Here is a 19,037-nt window from a genome sequence, read left to right as displayed (position 1 = left end):
ATAAGGATAATTCATTTTAATTAATCTTATAATTAAATATTATCTTTAAAATATTATCTCCTAATATTTGTGGTTTTTATTTTAATTATCTAAGGCATTAAAAAAATCGAAGTTTGAGAGATTTAAAACTAGATAATTACCAATATTACCCACACAAATCAGATTAGGCAGCAAAATCCCGAATTTCTATTTTAAACTAATATCAGCTCGCTAGACACTGCTTGTCACGTCGTAAGATGCATTTTTTGAAATTTTTGTTTTGTTAGGTTTATCTCCTGGACAACCAATATTAGACACACCTAGACTCTGATTTCACTGATGGGTTTTATAGGTTACAAGAACTATGTACTTGTGGAATTTCACTTAACACTTAAGAGCACATGCAACCTAAAGGATCTATATCATACACTTTGAATGCAACATACTATGAACAACAAAAAATAACATAAACCCTAATTGAAAAACTAGTATAATCAAAAACAAAAGAATTAGGGTTACATACCTTTTATTTGTTTTAGTAAACAAATCACTTCAATCCTTCATTTGAAGAGCTTGGAAAGCTAGCACCAAAAGTATGATGCCTCTAATGGCTCACACTTAAACCCTAGAACTAGAACACAATTAAGGAGAGAGAAGGAGAGGAAAATTTCGTTCCTAAGACTTATGGGAATTGCATGAACGAAATTGAGGTCATAAGGGGTACTATTTATAGTTTATGTAACTTAGGGACCAAGTAAGATTTGAATGGATTTAATTCCAATCCAAATCATTTCCTTATATGCATCCAATAGGCTTCTAGAAACCCCAATGAGGCTCCCAAAACCGTCCTCCCTTGGATGGTTCTAGAATATCTCTTTTGTTCAACTATTGAACAATTTCAAAATCATATGTTGCACCTTTAATTAATTCCAATTAATCCCAAATTAATTCTAGATTAATTCTGATTAATAATTAATTAATTGTAACTGATTTCTTATTAATTTATTAACCTTATAAATTAAAAAATCAATTGTTTAACTATTGCACTCATATTAATTTATTAATCACATAATAAATTAACAAATCAACTATCTATTTCCAATTAATATATTAATCATATAATATATTAACAAGTTGAAGGTTTGTATTATGATCGGATACACTTCAAGGACGAATGAAACATAAAATAAATGAGACAAGAAATACTTCAAATGTTCCTTTCACCAAGAAAAGAGGTTTTGTCTTCACCAAGAAGGCGAGGTTTGCCACAAAGACAATTGACACAAAGCCACAAACTCTGGCACTACATTAAGGTTAGCCCTAATGTACTATATATACTAATCTATACGTGTATATCCCTTGATTGACGGGATTGTATCTAATCTATACTAAGAACCGTTCTTATCATAAAGATACGAGATCTGATATATTCTATATATATATATATATATATATATATATATATATATATATATATATATATATATATATATATATATATATATATATAATAATAATAATAATAATAATAATAATAATAATAATAATAATAATTGCCTAATATACAAAATATTACAATCAAATAACTATAAGCTGACATTGTTGAACTTGTAGAGCTGGCGTTGGCGCTGTCTACTAGTAGACGCTGACGCTGATGGATTAGTATGTTATGTGTTTAACTCATAAGATCATAAGGTGTGACCTTACAATCTCCCCCTATATGATGATCTTAAAACTAATCTTTAATGAATTCTTCAATCTCGTGCTCCCCCTGAGATTAAGAATAAAATCTTGACTCTTGCAGTTTCAACGAATGCTCCTCCTAAGAAGATGAATGACTTATCAAGCATTTATGAATTGAAGCAGACAGTAGACGAATAAGCTTGAGCTGAGCTTGAATTTAGCTTGACTCGATTCCCCCTTAGAATATGCTTTTTTGTATTTCTAGTAGCGAGATTTCTTCAGCAAAATTTTCAGTTTTACCAAGATTCTCTCCTGCTTTTTGACATCAACAGCAAACTTCAAGCAGAATAGAATATCAACTTGTAGTCTAGTAAGATTGTGATGTCTCCTGATAGTGTGGGCTTAAACTACCATTCACTAACATAATATTTCAAGATCTCATCAACATGTGGTTTCATACGTTGAATCATAAATCTCTTTTATTAGAAGAAAAATGGTGAGAATGGATAGGTGCGTGTAATATATCACGGACACTGATATACCCATCGACATAAATATGTCAAGCTCTCATTAGCGTATGGTACATTACGCTGAATCATAAAACTTTAAAGAAGAATATAAGGGCAATAATGGATTGTTTCAGTCACGCTAAGGTGAAATCGGCGTGAATCATTAACAGTTTAACTCATCAACAAGGATTGGTTTAAACTTTCGTATCATAGAGTAAGTTGCAGTCTTGAATCAAGGATTCACCGTTAATTTATATTGGTACCATGTATACCTCAAACTAGGAGGTCAGGGACATGAACAACCATTTGTCATTTAAGGACCTGACAAGTATCTCTTACGTTGATGACTATGCAATCAGGGTAAGACATTGGGTTATGCTCAATGTTTCAACAGAAAATGAGACTTGATGCATACAACAAGCATGCTTCCAGGGACAAGGTCAGGTAAAGATGATTAACGTAAAAATAATAAACACCCTAGCCTTTTTATCAATATTTTTCATTTGGACCAGGCTATCTCACTTCTGAGAGTTTAGACAATGCTAGAAAATCAGTGTGAGAGGGTGACTCAGTGTTCTCAGTAGATGGTCTCGCTGATGAGAGACTTAGAGAGATTTTGTCACATACAACAACATGCTTCTAGGGACAATGATGTGTCAAAAGTTGCATAATAAGCTCAAAAATGCCACCATCAGATTCCTTTTATATAGAATTTTACAAAAGAATAATATAAGAATACAAACAAAAGAATTATTCAAACAAGAAATAGTTTAAACAGAAAAATGTGTAGCTTTTTCAGAAAAGTGACAAAAAATTGATCCATCAAATCTTTGGAATTGAATGGTCATTAATGCCCTTCCATTTTCCGAGATATCTACCACTTAAAATTTCAGCTATAAAAAGGAACAAACAAAGGTAAGTACATCATGAAGCAACTCATAATTGATGAAGTCTTTGATCATTAAAGCATTACAGATGGATTTCAAGTTTCATCAAGGGAAAGAGAGAAATAAATATAAGTCTTTGTAATCAACGAGTTAACTAACTTGAATCCATAAAACCATCATGTCTTCAAGATCAATATGAGGAAATACGAGGTTTTATTGGATTATGAGTCAGTATATGAAGCTAAGATTTACTGCTTTGATGGTTTCTCTTTGCATCCATAACAGTGAGTGGAGGAGCAAGAGGGTATTCGTAAGAAGAAAAGGACACAATGCCACTCTTTTTCTCAATACCAAGAGCATTGAGATCCTTTAAGACAACTTCGGTCCTTTCAAATAAGATGCAGAAAAATCTTAGATAGGTTTGAAAAGGAAATACATGTAAATACTAAATGTAAAATTTTGCATTCATAATGAAAGAAGCATTTGTTTTTTTTTTGTTTTTTTTTTTTTTGAGTTTTTCATAAAATCAAAAAGGAAGTTAATCAATTAAACCATAGAAAGCATGCCAAGATCAGCAATTAATTTATTCAAAATCTTTTCATCCAATGCTTTGGTGAAGATGTCAACTAGTTGATCAATGGATGGAGTATAGAACAATTCCACTTTTCCCTTTTGAACTATGTACCTGATGAAATGATGGAGAATGTCGATGTGATTTGTCTTGGAATGCTGCACTAGATTTTAAATCATCTGAATGACACTGGTGTTTGTTGGGTTTTGAGCATTCTAACACTTCCTAAGTGTACATGCAACCCTATTAAACCTTGGATCTATGTTTGTCTAAGATACATGCAAAATATTATTTTCCAAGGTTTATAACCTATCTAGCATGGCATGGGGTACTTTTAACCATAAAAGAACTAGATGAATTACATACCTTTTGTTGATTGTTGATTCCTTGGAGTTTGAGAGCCAAGCACCAATAATGTGAATGCCTCAAATGGAAATCACAAATCACCACAAACTTGGAAAAGATGTATGAGAGAGTATACTAACTCTTGATTTTGGCCACCACACTTACACACACATTAGTGTTTTTTCATGCAACATAAGCTTGTTTATATAGTGTACATGGTTAGGGTGAAACCCTAATAACCCATGTCTTTTCCTCTTCCAAGGATCCATGGGTAAAAGTTCCATGGATCATCCATGGACTTCCATATAAGCTTAGCCCATTCCCAAATGAGTGTTAGCCCACACTATATAAATATAATAGCCCATGATTTAATTAGTCTTCCTTTTAATCACTAAATTAATTCATAATTAATTCAAGATTAAAACTAATTAAGTAACATGACTTTATATTAATATATTATAACTTATAATATATTAATAAATCGTAAGTATACAACTCTCATAAAATTATCCATAACTAGTTTGGGTGAAGTGCAACCCAAATGGACCATGCCGGGTCGGGTCAAGTATATACCAAATAAGTTATGGACTTAGACATCTTATCCAACAGTGTTATCGCAGCCGATGGGTGTCTTTGAGAAGTTCATATTGTAATCCAAGAGCTAATTTTGAATCCATAGAATCTGGGCACAATATCTTCCGGCGACAACATATTCAACCTCAACGGTAGAACAAGCCACTTATGTTTTCTTTTTGTTGAACCAGCTTACCAATCTATTTCGAAGCATTTGAGTTCCTCCTGAAGTGCTTTTACGACCAATACCACACCCACCATGATTGGAGTTAGTGTATCCCACCAACTTGTATTCAGAGTCACGAGGATACCATAACCCAAGATTGGGTGTATGTTTTAAGTATCGGAAGATCCTCTTGACAACATGAAGATGAGATTCCTTAGGACTGGCCTAATAGAGAGCACACAATATGGTGGCAAACATAATGTCAGGGTGACTGGCTATAAGGTAGAGTAGAGAGCGTATCATTCCTTGAAACAGAGTTGCATTTACATCAGTGCCACTTGGATCAGTGCTAATAGACGCTGATGAACACATTGGTGTCTTTTCCGGTTTACAATCGGTGAAACCATACTTCTTCAACATATCTGTAATATATTTACCTTGACAAACAAAAATACCATCAGTTAGTTGTTTGACCTGCAAGCCCAAAAAGAAAGTTACTTCACCCATTATGTTCATTTCGAATTTCTTGGCCATGACCTCCGCAAATTTTGAACTTAGCTTCTCATCAGTGGATCCGAAGATGATATCGTCCAAATACACTTGAGCAAGAATGATATGAGATCCTGATTGTTTTATGAACAGAGTGTTATTGATATTTCCTCATTTGTATCCTCTTGAGAGAAGATAACTTACTAACGTGTCACACCATGCCCTGGGAGCTTGCTTTAAGCCATAAACAACTTTATCAAGACGATACAAAAGATCTGGAAACTCTTCATTTTATAACCCTGGAGGTTGTTTTAGAGAGACTTCTTCTTGAAGAAATCCATGTAGAAATGCAGTCTTGACATCCATTTGGTAGACTTTGAAGTTTTTAAAGGAGAAAAAAGCTAGAAATATACGAATTGCTTCAAGTTTGCAACTGGAGCATATGTTTCATCATAGTCTAACCCTTCAAGCTAATAGAAAACTTGAGCTACAAGCCTGGTTTTGTTCTTTATTATGATTCCATCTTCATCCATTTTGTTTCTGAAAACCCAGCGAGTACCAATGATAGTCTTTCCTTGAGGTTTGGAAACATGAGCCCACACACGATGACGTTCAAATTCATTTAGCTCATCTTGCATGTCCTTAATCCAATCAGACTCTTTCAATGCATCAACGACATTATTTGGTTCAATCATTGAGATGAAGTTGAAAAACATGCAAAAGTTGCTGATGACTTTACTACGACTGAGAATCCTAGAATTTACATCTCTAATGATTTGAGATTCTGGATGATCTCGAAGGATTCTTGGATTAGACCCTTCATTACAATTGCTTTGGGAAGAGTCTTCCTGATTTGATGAATCAACTTCTTCATGAACAATCAACTGATCTTCAGGGATAGGTTGAGAGGTAATTAATTGATCAACATTGGGAACAATGGGATCAACATCATTTGACACGAGCTCAGGAATTGGGTCTGAAGGACTAAAAGTGAGTTCATTTAGAATTGACGAGGGGTGATCAACTCGATCATGAATGAATGAATCCTCATCAAAGGTGATATGAATTGTTTCTTCAAAAATTTGTCTTGAAAAATTAAATACTCTGAAAACCTTGGACATGCTGGAGTATCCTAGAAATACTCCCTCATCAAATTTAGCTTTAAACTTTGAACGTTGATCTCTTTGATTCAAACTGTAACAAACAAATCCGAACACAAGAAAATAAGAAATGCCTGGTTTTCTTCCTTTCAATAGCTCATCAACAGTTTTCCCATGACGTTTGACAATAATAGACCGGTTTTGAGTATAATACGTTGTATTGACAGCTCCAACCCAAAATGACAATGAAAGACCAGCTTCAACAACCATAGTTCTACCAGCTTCAATAAGAGTTCTATTTCTTCTTTCTGCAGTGCCATTTTGTTGGGGAGTTCTAACTACTGAAAAGTTCTGAGAGATTCCTGAGACAGAGCAAAAATCTTCCAGAGAAGAGTTTCACAATTCAGTTCCATGATCACTTCATAATTTTTTTACTTTGTGATCATAGAGAACTTCCCATTGCTTAATGAGAGTAATGATTTCATCAGCACTATGACTTTTCTTTCTTAATAACACAACCCATGTAAACCTATAAATTTCATCCACAATGACAAGATTGTATTTCTTTACAGCCCTTGACTTAATCGCAATTAGTCCAAAAAGGTTCATATGAAGAAGATGAATAGGTTTGATGATTGAAGAACAAGACTTTGGTTTGAAGGAAGACTTGGTTTTCTTCCCTTTTTCACACATTGATCACACTTTGTCTTTGACAAATAGCATCTTAGAAATTCCTCTCACAAGCTGATTCCCTGCCATCCTTGAGACGTTCTTGAAATTCAGATGCAATAGCCTTTTGTGCCATAACCAATTTAGATGAGACTGAGCACGAGAGAAAAAGCAACGATGAAGAGATTTTTCAGCAGATAACATATCCAAAACATAGATGTCATTTTTTCGATTTGCAGTAAGAACAATGATTTTCTTTTGATAAACAACTTTTCCTTATTCCTTATTAAAGAGAACTTCATAGCCAGTATCGCACAGTTGACTGATAGAAATGAGATTATACTGAAGGCCTTTCACATAAGAGGCATTCTTGAAGGTAACAGAATTGCACTTGATGGTTCCAAAACCCTTTGTAGTTCCTTTGCCATTATTGCCATATGTAACTATCAGACCGTCCTTCTTTATGAAATCTTCTAGGAGAGATTTGAATCCTGTCATATGTCTTGAGCAGCCGCTGTCTAAATATCAAATATGCTCTTTAACCTAAAACTAAGATGTACAATAAGTCCAGGAAAAAAATATACAATGATCCATTTACAAGGATGATTAAGAAAAATGTTATAACAATCATCAGGGAGACAGTTCAACAAGTTTCCCTTTTTGATCCACTTGTCATTTCGAGTCAAAATATTATCAGTGCGAGTAGTGTTCCTTTCAAAAGAGCACTCGCTGACTTTGTGAGAGGCATCACCACATCGATAACAAACTTTAATTCCAAGATTTTTTCTTTTAACATTAGAGTTTGATTTCTTTTCACTTGCTGAATCTGAAGAACTTTGATCATTTGATTTAAGAGTTCCCGATTTAGCTTTGGAACAATGAGTGTTATCAATGGTATGCCCATATTGTCATGACACTTATGATCCTTTGAAGAGTTGTCAGGAGTAGAAGGCTTTGACTGATATTTAGGTTCATAATTGCTAACTAAGCACTGAGGAAACATACTAAGAATTTCGTTTACAGAATGAACTTCACCATTACATATAGGAAATTTTAGAAAAGTCTTAGTGGAGGAAAGAACATACTCACGATGTGAAGGTTGTAGAGAAGGATCAAGAGCAGACAGTTTAGTAACACATTTAGTAATGCTATTAGAATCAGTAGAGCAATGAGTATCGATTGGGGTTTGATTTATAAAGTGAGAGCTCACAAATCTACTTTTAAAGTATTTTTTAAACTATCAGCTTCATAAAAGGTTTCTTTAGTTTCAACTTTGGTAAAAGATACAACATCTTCTATATCACCTCCAAGGATTTTCTTACCATGACCTGGAATCTGAGCATTAATGATTTTTTGTGACATTAAAGTGAGAGGATGCCCAAAAATTCAAGATAAGTTGAATGCGATTAGAATGATCAACAACCTTTTCTTTTTCAATGTGAAGAAAATTATTGGTAAGCAATTTATAAGCGTTTTCCTTTTTTAAAGTAGAAAGAGATTTTTCTAGAGAGAAAAGTTTTTCATTGAAAATCTTTAACTCACGACTAAGAGAAGTTTTTTCTTTATTTGAGATCAATAAATTAAAACGTAAGAGATCGATCGTGTCATCTTTTTCGAGATTATGAATAGAAGAAGAATTAACATGATCTTTTACCTGATACACTGATGCGTCGTCCCTTTCTGGCTTGAGATTATCAGCGGTAGAAGAATCAACATCAAGAATCCCAATGCTATCATGTGAAGCGTCAACATTAGATTCAACAGTTTGAGCCATAAGACACTTAACTTCATCGTCTAAAGAGATTTCCTTTTCAAAAGCAGATGATAGAGTGATCATCATCTCTTGAGCGGTTGAGCAGTTTTGGACCAAACGATATAAAAAAAGGAAGACAGTTTCCAATAGCAATTCTAGCTTATACATCAAGGCTTAGCATCCTTTTCTCTTCCTTGTTGTCACATGAAACAGGCTTCCCTTTCAGCTTACTTCCAGATGCACCATTGTTTGATGATTGATGTAAAGCGGCTATAGGACTGTAACATCCTGTTTCAGATCGTCTGAGGTTAGGGTTTATAGGCTGCAACCCAGGCATGAGGAAGTCTCGGAGTTGCGAAGAGTTACTGGAAGCGTAGAGCATCTCGACACCTTTCCGAGGATATGAGATTCATTGGAAACAGAGTTATATTGAGGAAGTAATAGAAGTTTGAAGTTATGGCAGGATAAGTCCTTTAATTGAAAAAGGTGGCAGCAGAGTACGCTGGGCGTACATGTGTGTACGCTTAGTGTACTCATGTGCATGACTTTTAAGTGGAGCCACCTAATACGCTGGGCGTACCAGAGGGTACGTTGGGCATACTAGTCACAGAAGGAAAACCCTAATTGAGAGAAGTGTCCCTATATAAAGAATGAGATGGACTCATTCCTGGCCACCATCCTCAGTCAATAAACCCTCTCAAACCCTAATCCTCGTTCTTGAGCTTATGTGTCACCATGGAGAGCTTTTATCTGTTCTTGTGGGATTATTGGAGTGAAGAAGGAGCATGGAAGAGAATAGAGTTGGGGTCCAGGCTTTGGATCTGAGCTTTTCTGTGGTTGGAGCATCATTTGAAGGTATAAAGCTCAAAGCTTTCCCATCCTTTTGTTTTGTGCATCATATGGTCCATTTTAGGGTTTTGGTCCCAAAGCTTGAGGCTTTATGAGTTGTTGCACTCCAGAGCTTAATATCTATCCTTTTAAGTGTTTCTAGTGGAGAGGATCCATAAAAATGAGGTCTTGAACGTGAGAATCAGCCCATGCATGAGAAATCAACATTTTGAGTTAAGAGAGTAAGAGTTTTGTGTGTTTGTGACCTTATCAGCCATGAAAAGGCTTAAAGTCACTGACTTTATGGAGTAAGAACTATTAGGGAGTCCAGATCTGAGAAATGAGCTAAGGTCTTAACGGGTTAAGACCAAGAGAATGGACTAAGCAAAACTGGGCGTACGCCCAGCATAATTCCAGTACGCCCCGCGTACTAGGTTGGTGTCCCCGATCAGATTCGTGCATTTTAGTGTACGCTGAGCGTACCAAGCGAGGTACACCCCGCGTAACCTCTCTGGAGCTTTTGGGTTGAATCTATTATTAGGCCTTAAGGGTTGGGCCTGGATCTTTGGGCTTGTGTATTAGTGACTTTGAGCAAAGAAATATAATATTGTGCTTTGGGCCCTTGAGTTGGGCTTGCCATTTAGATCTAGAATTGGGCCTTGGGAGAGCCCCTCTATTATTGGGCCTTGGTGGTCCCAATGGGTTTTGGGTCATTGATGGGCTGATTAGTGGACTACCTTTAGACCTAATGAGTGAGAGTTTGGACTTAGTTCCTAATTGGGATAATTGTGGGTTTGGCACAGAGTTAGTGGCCGGTGCGTAGCAGCAGCGTCTATAGGAGTTGTTCGTCATCCGAGGTGAGTCTTCTCACTATACTTTACCTTGAGTGGTATTTTATGTGTGACTGGAGGGTCTTATGTGCATATACTGTGTATTGATATATCCTGCTAGTTGTCTTTGTGATATATATGTTGTGTATTATATTGAGTTGCCGAGTTAAGGGACCGGAGGGTCCAACTGAGTTGTGGGACCAGAGGGTCCCACTGAGACACATTGACCGGAGGGTCTTATCCGAGTATAGCCATGAGAGGCTAATGAGATATGTGTGGTATTTTGGGGAACTCACTAAGCTTCGTGCTTACCGTGTTATGTGATATGTGTTTCAGGTTTTCTGAGGATCGCGGGAAGGCACTGGCTTGATTGTACACACCAGAGCAGGAGTTATGTTTTAAGGATCCTGGAGTACGAATCAAACAATTATGGAGTTGTGTTTTGTAAATTAAATCAATGAGATTTTTGTGAAATGTGCTACGAGAATTATATGATTTTAAAATGAAAAATTTGTTTGAAAATTTACGTTGTTACAAGTTGGTATCAGAGCCTTGGTTTGAGGGATTCGGATGCACCTCCGGGTATATCTGAACTCAAGCTGAGGATTTTGAGAAAAAATTTCAAAAGAAATGATTTTTCTAAACGAGCAAGAGTTTCTATGAGAAAAACGAGAATGAGCAGTGTGTACAATCAGCCAGAGCCCGAACAGTGATTTCCCAAAATATCCTTACTTACTTGTGTTATGAGTTAGTATTGAGATATTAGTGATGAATGATAGAAGATAGGCTAAGTACTTCATATTTTAGGGCTAGAGTTGCCTGATTTGTGATGCCTTAGCCTAGGAATTTTGCTATCTGTGATGTGATTTGAGTATGTGTGGAGTAAGAGTATCCAACATGAATCTTTTAGAGAGAGAGAGAGCTTTGAGTAGAGGAGTAATCTAAGAGAGATACATAGATGAGTAGTGGAGGAGCCTACTGAGAGAATAGTTAGATACCCACGTGGGGTAGAGTTACTGGAGTTCGGTGACACCTTTTGAGTGTGAGTAGAGAAAATAGAGTTGTAACCTAGAGTGATTTTACGTGCTGGTAGAGATTATTCGATGCCCGAATGCTGATTACTTCGTACTTTGTGGAATTCTTGACGATGGGAGTCAGCTACTAAGTGAATATGACGATATTCAGGAGGTAGGTGGCTGGCATCATGAGGAGTTCTTCAACACTTGATGGCGGAGAAGTGTGAAAACCTAGGAAGAGCCTAGGAAGTGATTTGAATCAAATGAGTACGCTAATAGAGGAGAGTATTCGCGGTAGGTCGAACATGTGTAGCGAGATTGGTGATCGGGAAAGTTGAGCAACTACTTAGGAAATCTGGGACGATCCGTGTGGAAAGTATGGGTAGATGTGGCAGGTAGTATGGGCCCGTACTACTGAAGGCTGAGGACCCATACTCGAAAAAGGGAGAATTCCAGAGGTTCTAAGTAGCAGATTGAGAAGAGAGATAACATGGTTCGAGTACCATGATTTATAGCAGAGTGAGAGGAGATAACATGGTTCGGGTACCATGATTCGTAGCAGACCGAGACGTGATCACATGGTTCGAGTACTATTATTCGTGGCGGTTAGTGCTCCTGGTTTTACCAGTTATCCCGTTGTGATTGATTAGATTGGGATCAGATGTGATAAAGTGTGGGGCCAGATGGCCATGTCGAATGAGTTTCAATGGAGCATACCTTGTGGAGGAAATCGAGATAGTTTCCGAGAGATTTTTGGTGAGATGCCAGTTGTAGTCGTAAGACCCAGGGTTGAGTAGAGATAATGCTTATTGGAGGACCGCGGCCGGAGTTGAGCAATCGGCTGATAGTTGAGATGTCACTTTCTGTGACAAGAGTTGCGCTGTTCCCGTTTCCTGGGAGAAGCAAAATGAGATATTGAGATTCCGATTTCAGAGTTGGAGGTAAACCCCGTGGGGTAGCATAGGGTTGCAACCTTTTCACCAGAGTATTTGGGCAGTATGTTTGCAGCGAGGTATTCCTTATACCACGAGAGAGCTATTAGTGGAGACTGAGATGAGGACAAAGAGATGCCTTAGTCGAGTCAGGCATGCTTTTAGCAGGAGTTTCAAGTGATCAAGAGGAGTATATTGGGGCGGTGGCCCTCGTTGTCTACGTTGTGTATCTACTGTGAGAGTAAGATCTCTTGCTTCCGTGATGATTTCTGTAATGGGAGGCTGGTCTAGGAATCAGAGACGAGGTGCGTGATAGAGCATTATTTCCAGATGGAGCGCCAGGTCTAATCCGGAACAGTTGGGGTATCCGGTGGTGTGTCGGTATGAGACTTGAGATGACTAGAGGCAGTCACGTCGGGAGAATTCTGGGATATTCGTCTGAGTTACGGGATACTTGGAGTTATTTGGTCATTATATGGAAGATATTCGAGTGCTGTGTGGTACATTCTATGAGACGGAATCGGTACATCTGGTGAGCCAGTCCGTGGGGTAGGGTGGGGTATGTCAACTGGTGATGGTTCGAACCCTGAGTGGGGGAGAAATGGGTATTTTATTGAGAGGATTAGAGGTTTGTTCGAGAGTGGTTAGAGAACTGGCTATGGAGATCTGCGGTACGGACACATGACACCTGGGTTATTGGTGGATGAGGCGTAGTGCATGGCGGGATGATGTAAGTGTATGTGCTTAAGAATGGATGAGTGAATCCAAGGCAGGTGGCCATTGGTCAGAGAATTTATTGTGACTAGGGATTTTTCGGGTTCGCAAATGTTAAGTTCGAGGCGGTTGGGTCGCTGAATTCAGGGTGCAATTGCTGAGATTTATGAGTATCGGTATAGATTGTGATCTATACCCCAGGAGGGGCAACAGTTGATTTCTCAACCAAGTTCAGAGTCAGTATGAGTAGTTTCGTATGGGTGGTGATCAGCAAAGGATTGAGCTTCGGATTTTTTTTGTCAACGTGTTTTCAGTCGTTGACGATTCCTCCATGTTTCAATTTGTGAGATTGGAGTATTTCGAGGTTTCGAGTTGCGTGAGTGGAAGATCAGTGGTTGAGGTGAGACATCGTGAGATGCTGTGATGGTGTACCGAGGTACCCGTGTATGATGTCCTAATTTTTGGTCATGTTGAGACTCGAGTTGTGGGATGGCGAGTGGAGTATCGAGTGACTTTTGTTCCAGTGGGAACCCCTCGGTTAATTGTCGTCGGAGTGGGACTGTCTAAGGGTGTATCCGTGCTGAGAAAAGTACCTTGCCTATGAGATCTTACATCAGGAAGTGGTGGTGCATAAACTGAGTGGGCGTGTGTACCTATCTATGTTGGGTTGTGGAGCACGAGTTAGTAAACTCGGTGTAGTGATGACTTGATGACGAGATTATGAGGTGATAAGAGAACGAGTGGATCAGAGATGGGGTAATCACTTAGAATTATCAGGGAAAAACCATGGAGTGAGCCCATGGCGAGTCAGTGAGTAAGAGAGTGTTGTAAGACTACGGGGAGCCGTAGCATCCATGAGTCAGTGAGAGAAAGAGTATCGTGATACTACGGGGAGCCATGGTATTCACTAGTCAACGAGAGAGTGTCGTGATACTCCGGGGAGCCGTAGTATTCACTGGTTAAAGAGAGAGTGTTGAGATACTGCGGGGGAGACCGTAGCACTCAGTAGTCGATAAGGGTGAATATTGTTCCGCCGGGAGCTGTAGTATTCACTAGTCCGAGGATGACGCAGAGGAGTTCTTAGGCTTGGGCAACCTTACTACTTGAGTCTTCGGGAACTTGATTGTCGAACCAGGGGCGAGACTGGGGTCTCCTTTTCAGTCGATAATTGTTATATCCCGGGTTGAGAAATGATTATCGTAATCGGAAGGAATTGGAGAGTTGGTGTGTGCATGAATTCGTGAATCTTGGGTCATGAGTTGAGTACCAGATTGGAATTGAGTGGTTCCAATTCTGCTGTTGAGTCAGACTCTCGAGCTTGAGTCTGGATTTGTTTGTGTGTTGAGTAGGCAAGATGAGGTTTCAGATTCGTAGATGGGCTCATTTTGAGAGGTATTGTTCTCCATCAGATGTATTAGACCAGAGTGAGTCAGTTTCGTCGGTATGGGAAGGACCACGAGACGTATGGAATCAGTGGTTGGTAGACGACAGAGGTCGAAGGTGTGAGGATTTAAGGTGAGTTGTAGTATTCGCTTGGGGTAAAGCGAACTTCGTGACTTGTGTTTCACGATGAGCCAAGATAGTTATTGTGAGAAGGAAGTCGGTAAGACGTCCTTGATATGCAATAAGTAGTCTTGAAGGTCCAACCGTCGGGTCGGGAGTTGACTGGTGTTCAGTTTCGGAAGGAACATTTGAGAGGAACTGGGGCTTATGATTATGGGAGTTTGAGGATCACTCCTTCAGCAGAGTTTTGATAGCTTCTCAGGTGGTGGGTCCTTGGTGGGATATGACCTTTCTGTTCCTTTTGAGTTACGACTGGGGTCAATTAGAGAATCAGAGATGTAGAGTGTTCTTAGAGTCTGTTATTAGACGAGCGGTTATCAAGAAGATATTTTGGGAGGGTTGTCTGGCAGGGAGACAGACCACTAGAATTTTTCAAATTCTAAAGAGTCAGAACGAGTACCGCAATGGCAGAAGGGTCTGTCCATTCTTGGGTTTGGGAATTTTTATTGGGTTCGATATATGTGTTGATAAGGAGCGATTTCGAGGGCAAAATCAAATTTACGTGGGGGAGAGTTGTAACATCCTGTTTTAGTTCGTCTGAGGTTAGGGTTTGTAGGCTGCAACCTGGGCATAAGGAAGTCTCGGGGTTGCAAAGAGTTGCTGGAAGCGTAGAGCATGTCGACACCTTTCCGAGGATATGAGATTCATTGGAAACGGAGTTATATTGAGGAAGTAATAGAAGTTTGAAGTTATGGCAGGATAAGTCCTTTAATTGAAAAAGGTGGCAGCGGAGTACGTTGGGCGTACATGTGTGTACGCTTAGCGTACTCATGTGCTTGACTTTTAAGCGGAGCCACCTAGTATGCTGGGCGTACCAGAGGGTACGCTGGGCGTACTAGGCACAGAAGGAAAACCCTAATTAAGAGAAGTGTCCCTATATAAAGAATAAGATGGCCTCATTCCTGGCCACCATCCTCAGTCAATAAACCCTCTCAAACCCTAATCCTCGTTCTTGAGCTTATGTGTGACTATGGTGAGCTTTTAAGTGTTCTTGTGGGATTATTGGAGTGAAGAAGGAGCATGGAAGAGAATAGAGTTGGGGTCCAGGCTTTGGATCTGAGCTTTTCTGTGGTTGGAGCATCATTTGAAGGTATAAAGCTCAAAGCTTTCCCATCCTTTTGTTTTGTGCATCATATGGTCCATTTTAGGGTTTTGGTCCCAAAGCTTGAGGCTTTATGAGTTGTTACACTCCAGAGCTTAATATCTGTCCTTTTAAGTGTTTCTAGTGGAGAGGATCCATAAAAATGAGGTCTTGAACGTGAGAATCAGCCCATGCATGAGAAATCAGCATTTTGAGTTAAGAGAGTAAGAGCTTTGTGTGTTTGTGACCTTATCAGCCATGAAAAGGCTTAAAGTCACTGACTTTATGGAGTAAGAGCTATTAGGGAGTCCAGATCTGAGAAATGAGCTAAGGTCTTAACGGGTTAAGACCAAGAGAATGGACTAAGCAAAACTGGGCGTACGCCCAGCATAATTCCAGTACGCCCCGCGTACTAGGTTAGTGTCCCCGATCAGATTCGTGCATTTTAGTGTACGCTGAGCGTACCAAGCGAGGTACACCCCGCGTAACCTCTCTGGAGCTTTTGGGTTGAATCTATTATTAGGCCTTAAGGGTTGGGCCTGGATCTTTGGGCTTGTGTATTAGTGACTTTGAGCAAAGAAATATAATATTGTGCTTTGGGCCCTTGAGTTGGGCTTGCCATTTAGATCTAGAATTGGGCCTTGGGAGAGCCCCTCTATTATTGGGCCTTGGTGGTCCCAATGGGTTTTGGGTCATTGATGGGCTGACTAGTGGACTACCTTTAGACCTAATGAGTGAGAGTTTGGACTTAGTTCCTAATTGGGATAATTGTGGGTTTGGCACAGAGTTAGTGGCCGGTGCGTAGCAGCAGCGTCTATAGGAGTTGTTCGTCATCCGAGGTGAGTCTTCTCACTATACTTACCTTGAGTGGTATTTTATGTGTGACCGGAGGGTCTTATGTGCATATACTGTGTATTGATATATCATGCTAGTTATCTTTGTGATATATATGTTGTGTATTATATTGAGTTGCCGAGTTGAGGGACCGGAGGGTCCAACTGAGTTGTGGGACCAGAGGGTCCCACTGAGACACATTGACCGGAGGGTCTTATCCGAGTATAGCCGTGAGAGGCTAAGGAGATACGTGTGGTATTTTGGGGAACTCACTAAGCTTCGTGCTTACCGTGTTATGTGATATGTGTTTCAGGTTTTCTGAGGATCGCGGGAAGGCACTGGCTTGATTGTACACACCAGAGCAGGAGTTATGTTTTAAGGATCCTGGAGTACGAATCAAACAATTATGGAGTTGTGTTTTGTAAATTAAATCAATGAGATTTTTGTGAAATGTGCTACGAGAATTATATGATTTTAAAATGAAAAATTTGTTTGAAAATTTACGTTGTTACAAGGACCTTTGTTGACGATGTCGAGCATATCAAAATCCATGAACTCTAGAACATTCATGGCCTTTGATTTCCAATCATAGAAGTTGTATTGATCAATTGGAGGGATTTTGTTACAAATAGATGACTTAGGAACTAAGGAAGACGACATGATTACTTGAGTGTATCAAAACCTACTCTGATACCAAATGAAGGTTTGTATTATGATTAGATACACTTCAAGTATGAATGAAACAAAAAATAAATGACACAAGAATTACTCCAAATGTTCCTTTCACCAAGAAAAGTGGTTTTGTCTTCACTAAGAAGACGAGGTTTGCCACAAAGACAATTGACACAAAGCTACGAACTCTAGCACTACATTAGGGTTAGCCTTAATGTAGTGTGTGTGTGTATATATATATATATATATATATATATATATATATATATATATAGTAATCTATACATGTATATCCCTTGATTGATAGGATTGTATATAATCTATACTAAGAACCGATCTTATCATAAAGATACGTGATATGATCTATTATATATATATATATATATATATATATATATATATATATAATAACTGCCTAATATACAAAAGATTACAATCGAATAACTATAAGCTGACGATGTTGAACTTGTAGAGCTGGTGTTGGAGTTGTCGACTTGTAGACGTTGATGCTGATGGATCAGCATGTTATGACTTTGACTCATCAGATCATAAAGTGTGACCTTACACAAATCATTTCCTTACAATTTCCAATTAGTTTGTTAATCATCTAATAAATCATCCTCTCTCTATAAATATCATTCTAATCAAGTTCTAGTTATAAGGGCAACCCAAAAAGGACTTTGCTTCTAATTACAAGAATATACCAATTTAGTTTCTGGCTTAGACACCTTAATCAAACAAGTAGCAGTAGTAATAAATATGTGGTTGTCCGATTCTCCATGCACCGGAGAGGATCACATTAAAAAGAAAAGAGGAATAACAACCTTAACTGCCTCCGTCTGTGGCGATGATTGGTAAAAAAGAAGGTTTAACCTAAAGATGGTAATTGTTGGCGATAGGTTAAAGGGCGTGATTTAGGTTATTGAGAAACACGAGAGAGACAACTATCATGATTATAGAATGGTTTGGGATTCTTGATGAGTTTAAATTACGTAACTACCCATCAGTATAAACTTTAAAATAAATTTAATATAATAATTGTTTTTACTCTTAAAATTACATGTGACTTCTTCTCAGTGGTTCTTTTCATTTTAACAAATTAAATATGTTTTCAGAAGAACCAAATTATATATATATATATATATATATATATATATATATATATATATATATATATATATATATATATATATATATATATTCACTAAAGGTCTTTTTTGTCTATTTCAAAATTAACATTAGAAAACAAATCCACTTCTTTTTACTCATTCATTTCATCTTTCTCATATTTTAAATTCAGATTATATCTTTTATCTTTTCTAAAAGCACCAAGACCAGCACCACCGCCTGTGACCGCCACCAGTCCACCACCATCGAAGATCGCCACCACCGTCAGAGACCACTACCACCGTGGGAGACCACTGTCTCCCTCGTTACACTAGATCTGATGTCCTCCTGCTCCATAGTTGATGCTTTTTCTCCTTCTGTGAAACACCTCCTTCAGACATCACTGGATCACCGTTACCGCTTTAGATTTGCTCCGACAAGGATCCACTAAAGACGCTAGATTTTCACTTAGATCTTGTAGATATGGAATATATCAGATCTGGAATCTATTATCTTACTCAGATTTGGTTCGCCTCCACTCTCCGCTTCCAGATCGAAGCTTAAATTAGCATCTTTTTCTCAACCAACCGCAGAACGTTGCTAGCCGCCAACCGTCTCCGTTGTTGAAGTCAATTTATCACCGAATTTCAACTTATATCTTGTCACATCTGATTTGCGATGCTCATGGATCAGAAGCTAATGTGGATGACACTATTATACCTACTCTACCACCATT

The 19,037-nt window shown here is 38.3% G+C and overlaps 1 protein-coding gene across 1 annotated transcript; it reads right to left on the bottom strand.

The window, feature by feature from the left end:
• Positions 1–4,938: 4,938 nt before the first annotated feature.
• Positions 4,939–7,107, bottom strand: LOC145130365 (uncharacterized). The gene is made up of 4 exons (XM_079065178.1): positions 7,044–7,107; positions 6,738–6,982; positions 5,762–6,653; positions 4,939–5,336 (listed from the first exon to the last, which is right to left on the bottom strand). Exons 1-4 carry the CDS (start codon positions 7,105–7,107, stop codon positions 4,939–4,941), a joined length of 1,599 nt encoding a protein of 532 aa, XP_078921304.1.
• Positions 7,108–19,037: the final 11,930 nt, after the last annotated feature.

The sequence above is a fragment of the Lactuca virosa genome, chromosome 8 (genome assembly GCF_052849685.1).
Source record: "Lactuca virosa cultivar CGN04683 chromosome 8, Lactuca_virosa_CGN04683_v6, whole genome shotgun sequence".
NCBI lineage: Eukaryota > Viridiplantae > Streptophyta > Magnoliopsida > Asterales > Asteraceae > Lactuca > Lactuca virosa.
Note: the sequence above shows the minus strand (reverse complement) of the source record. Positions and strands in the feature narration are given on the sequence as shown.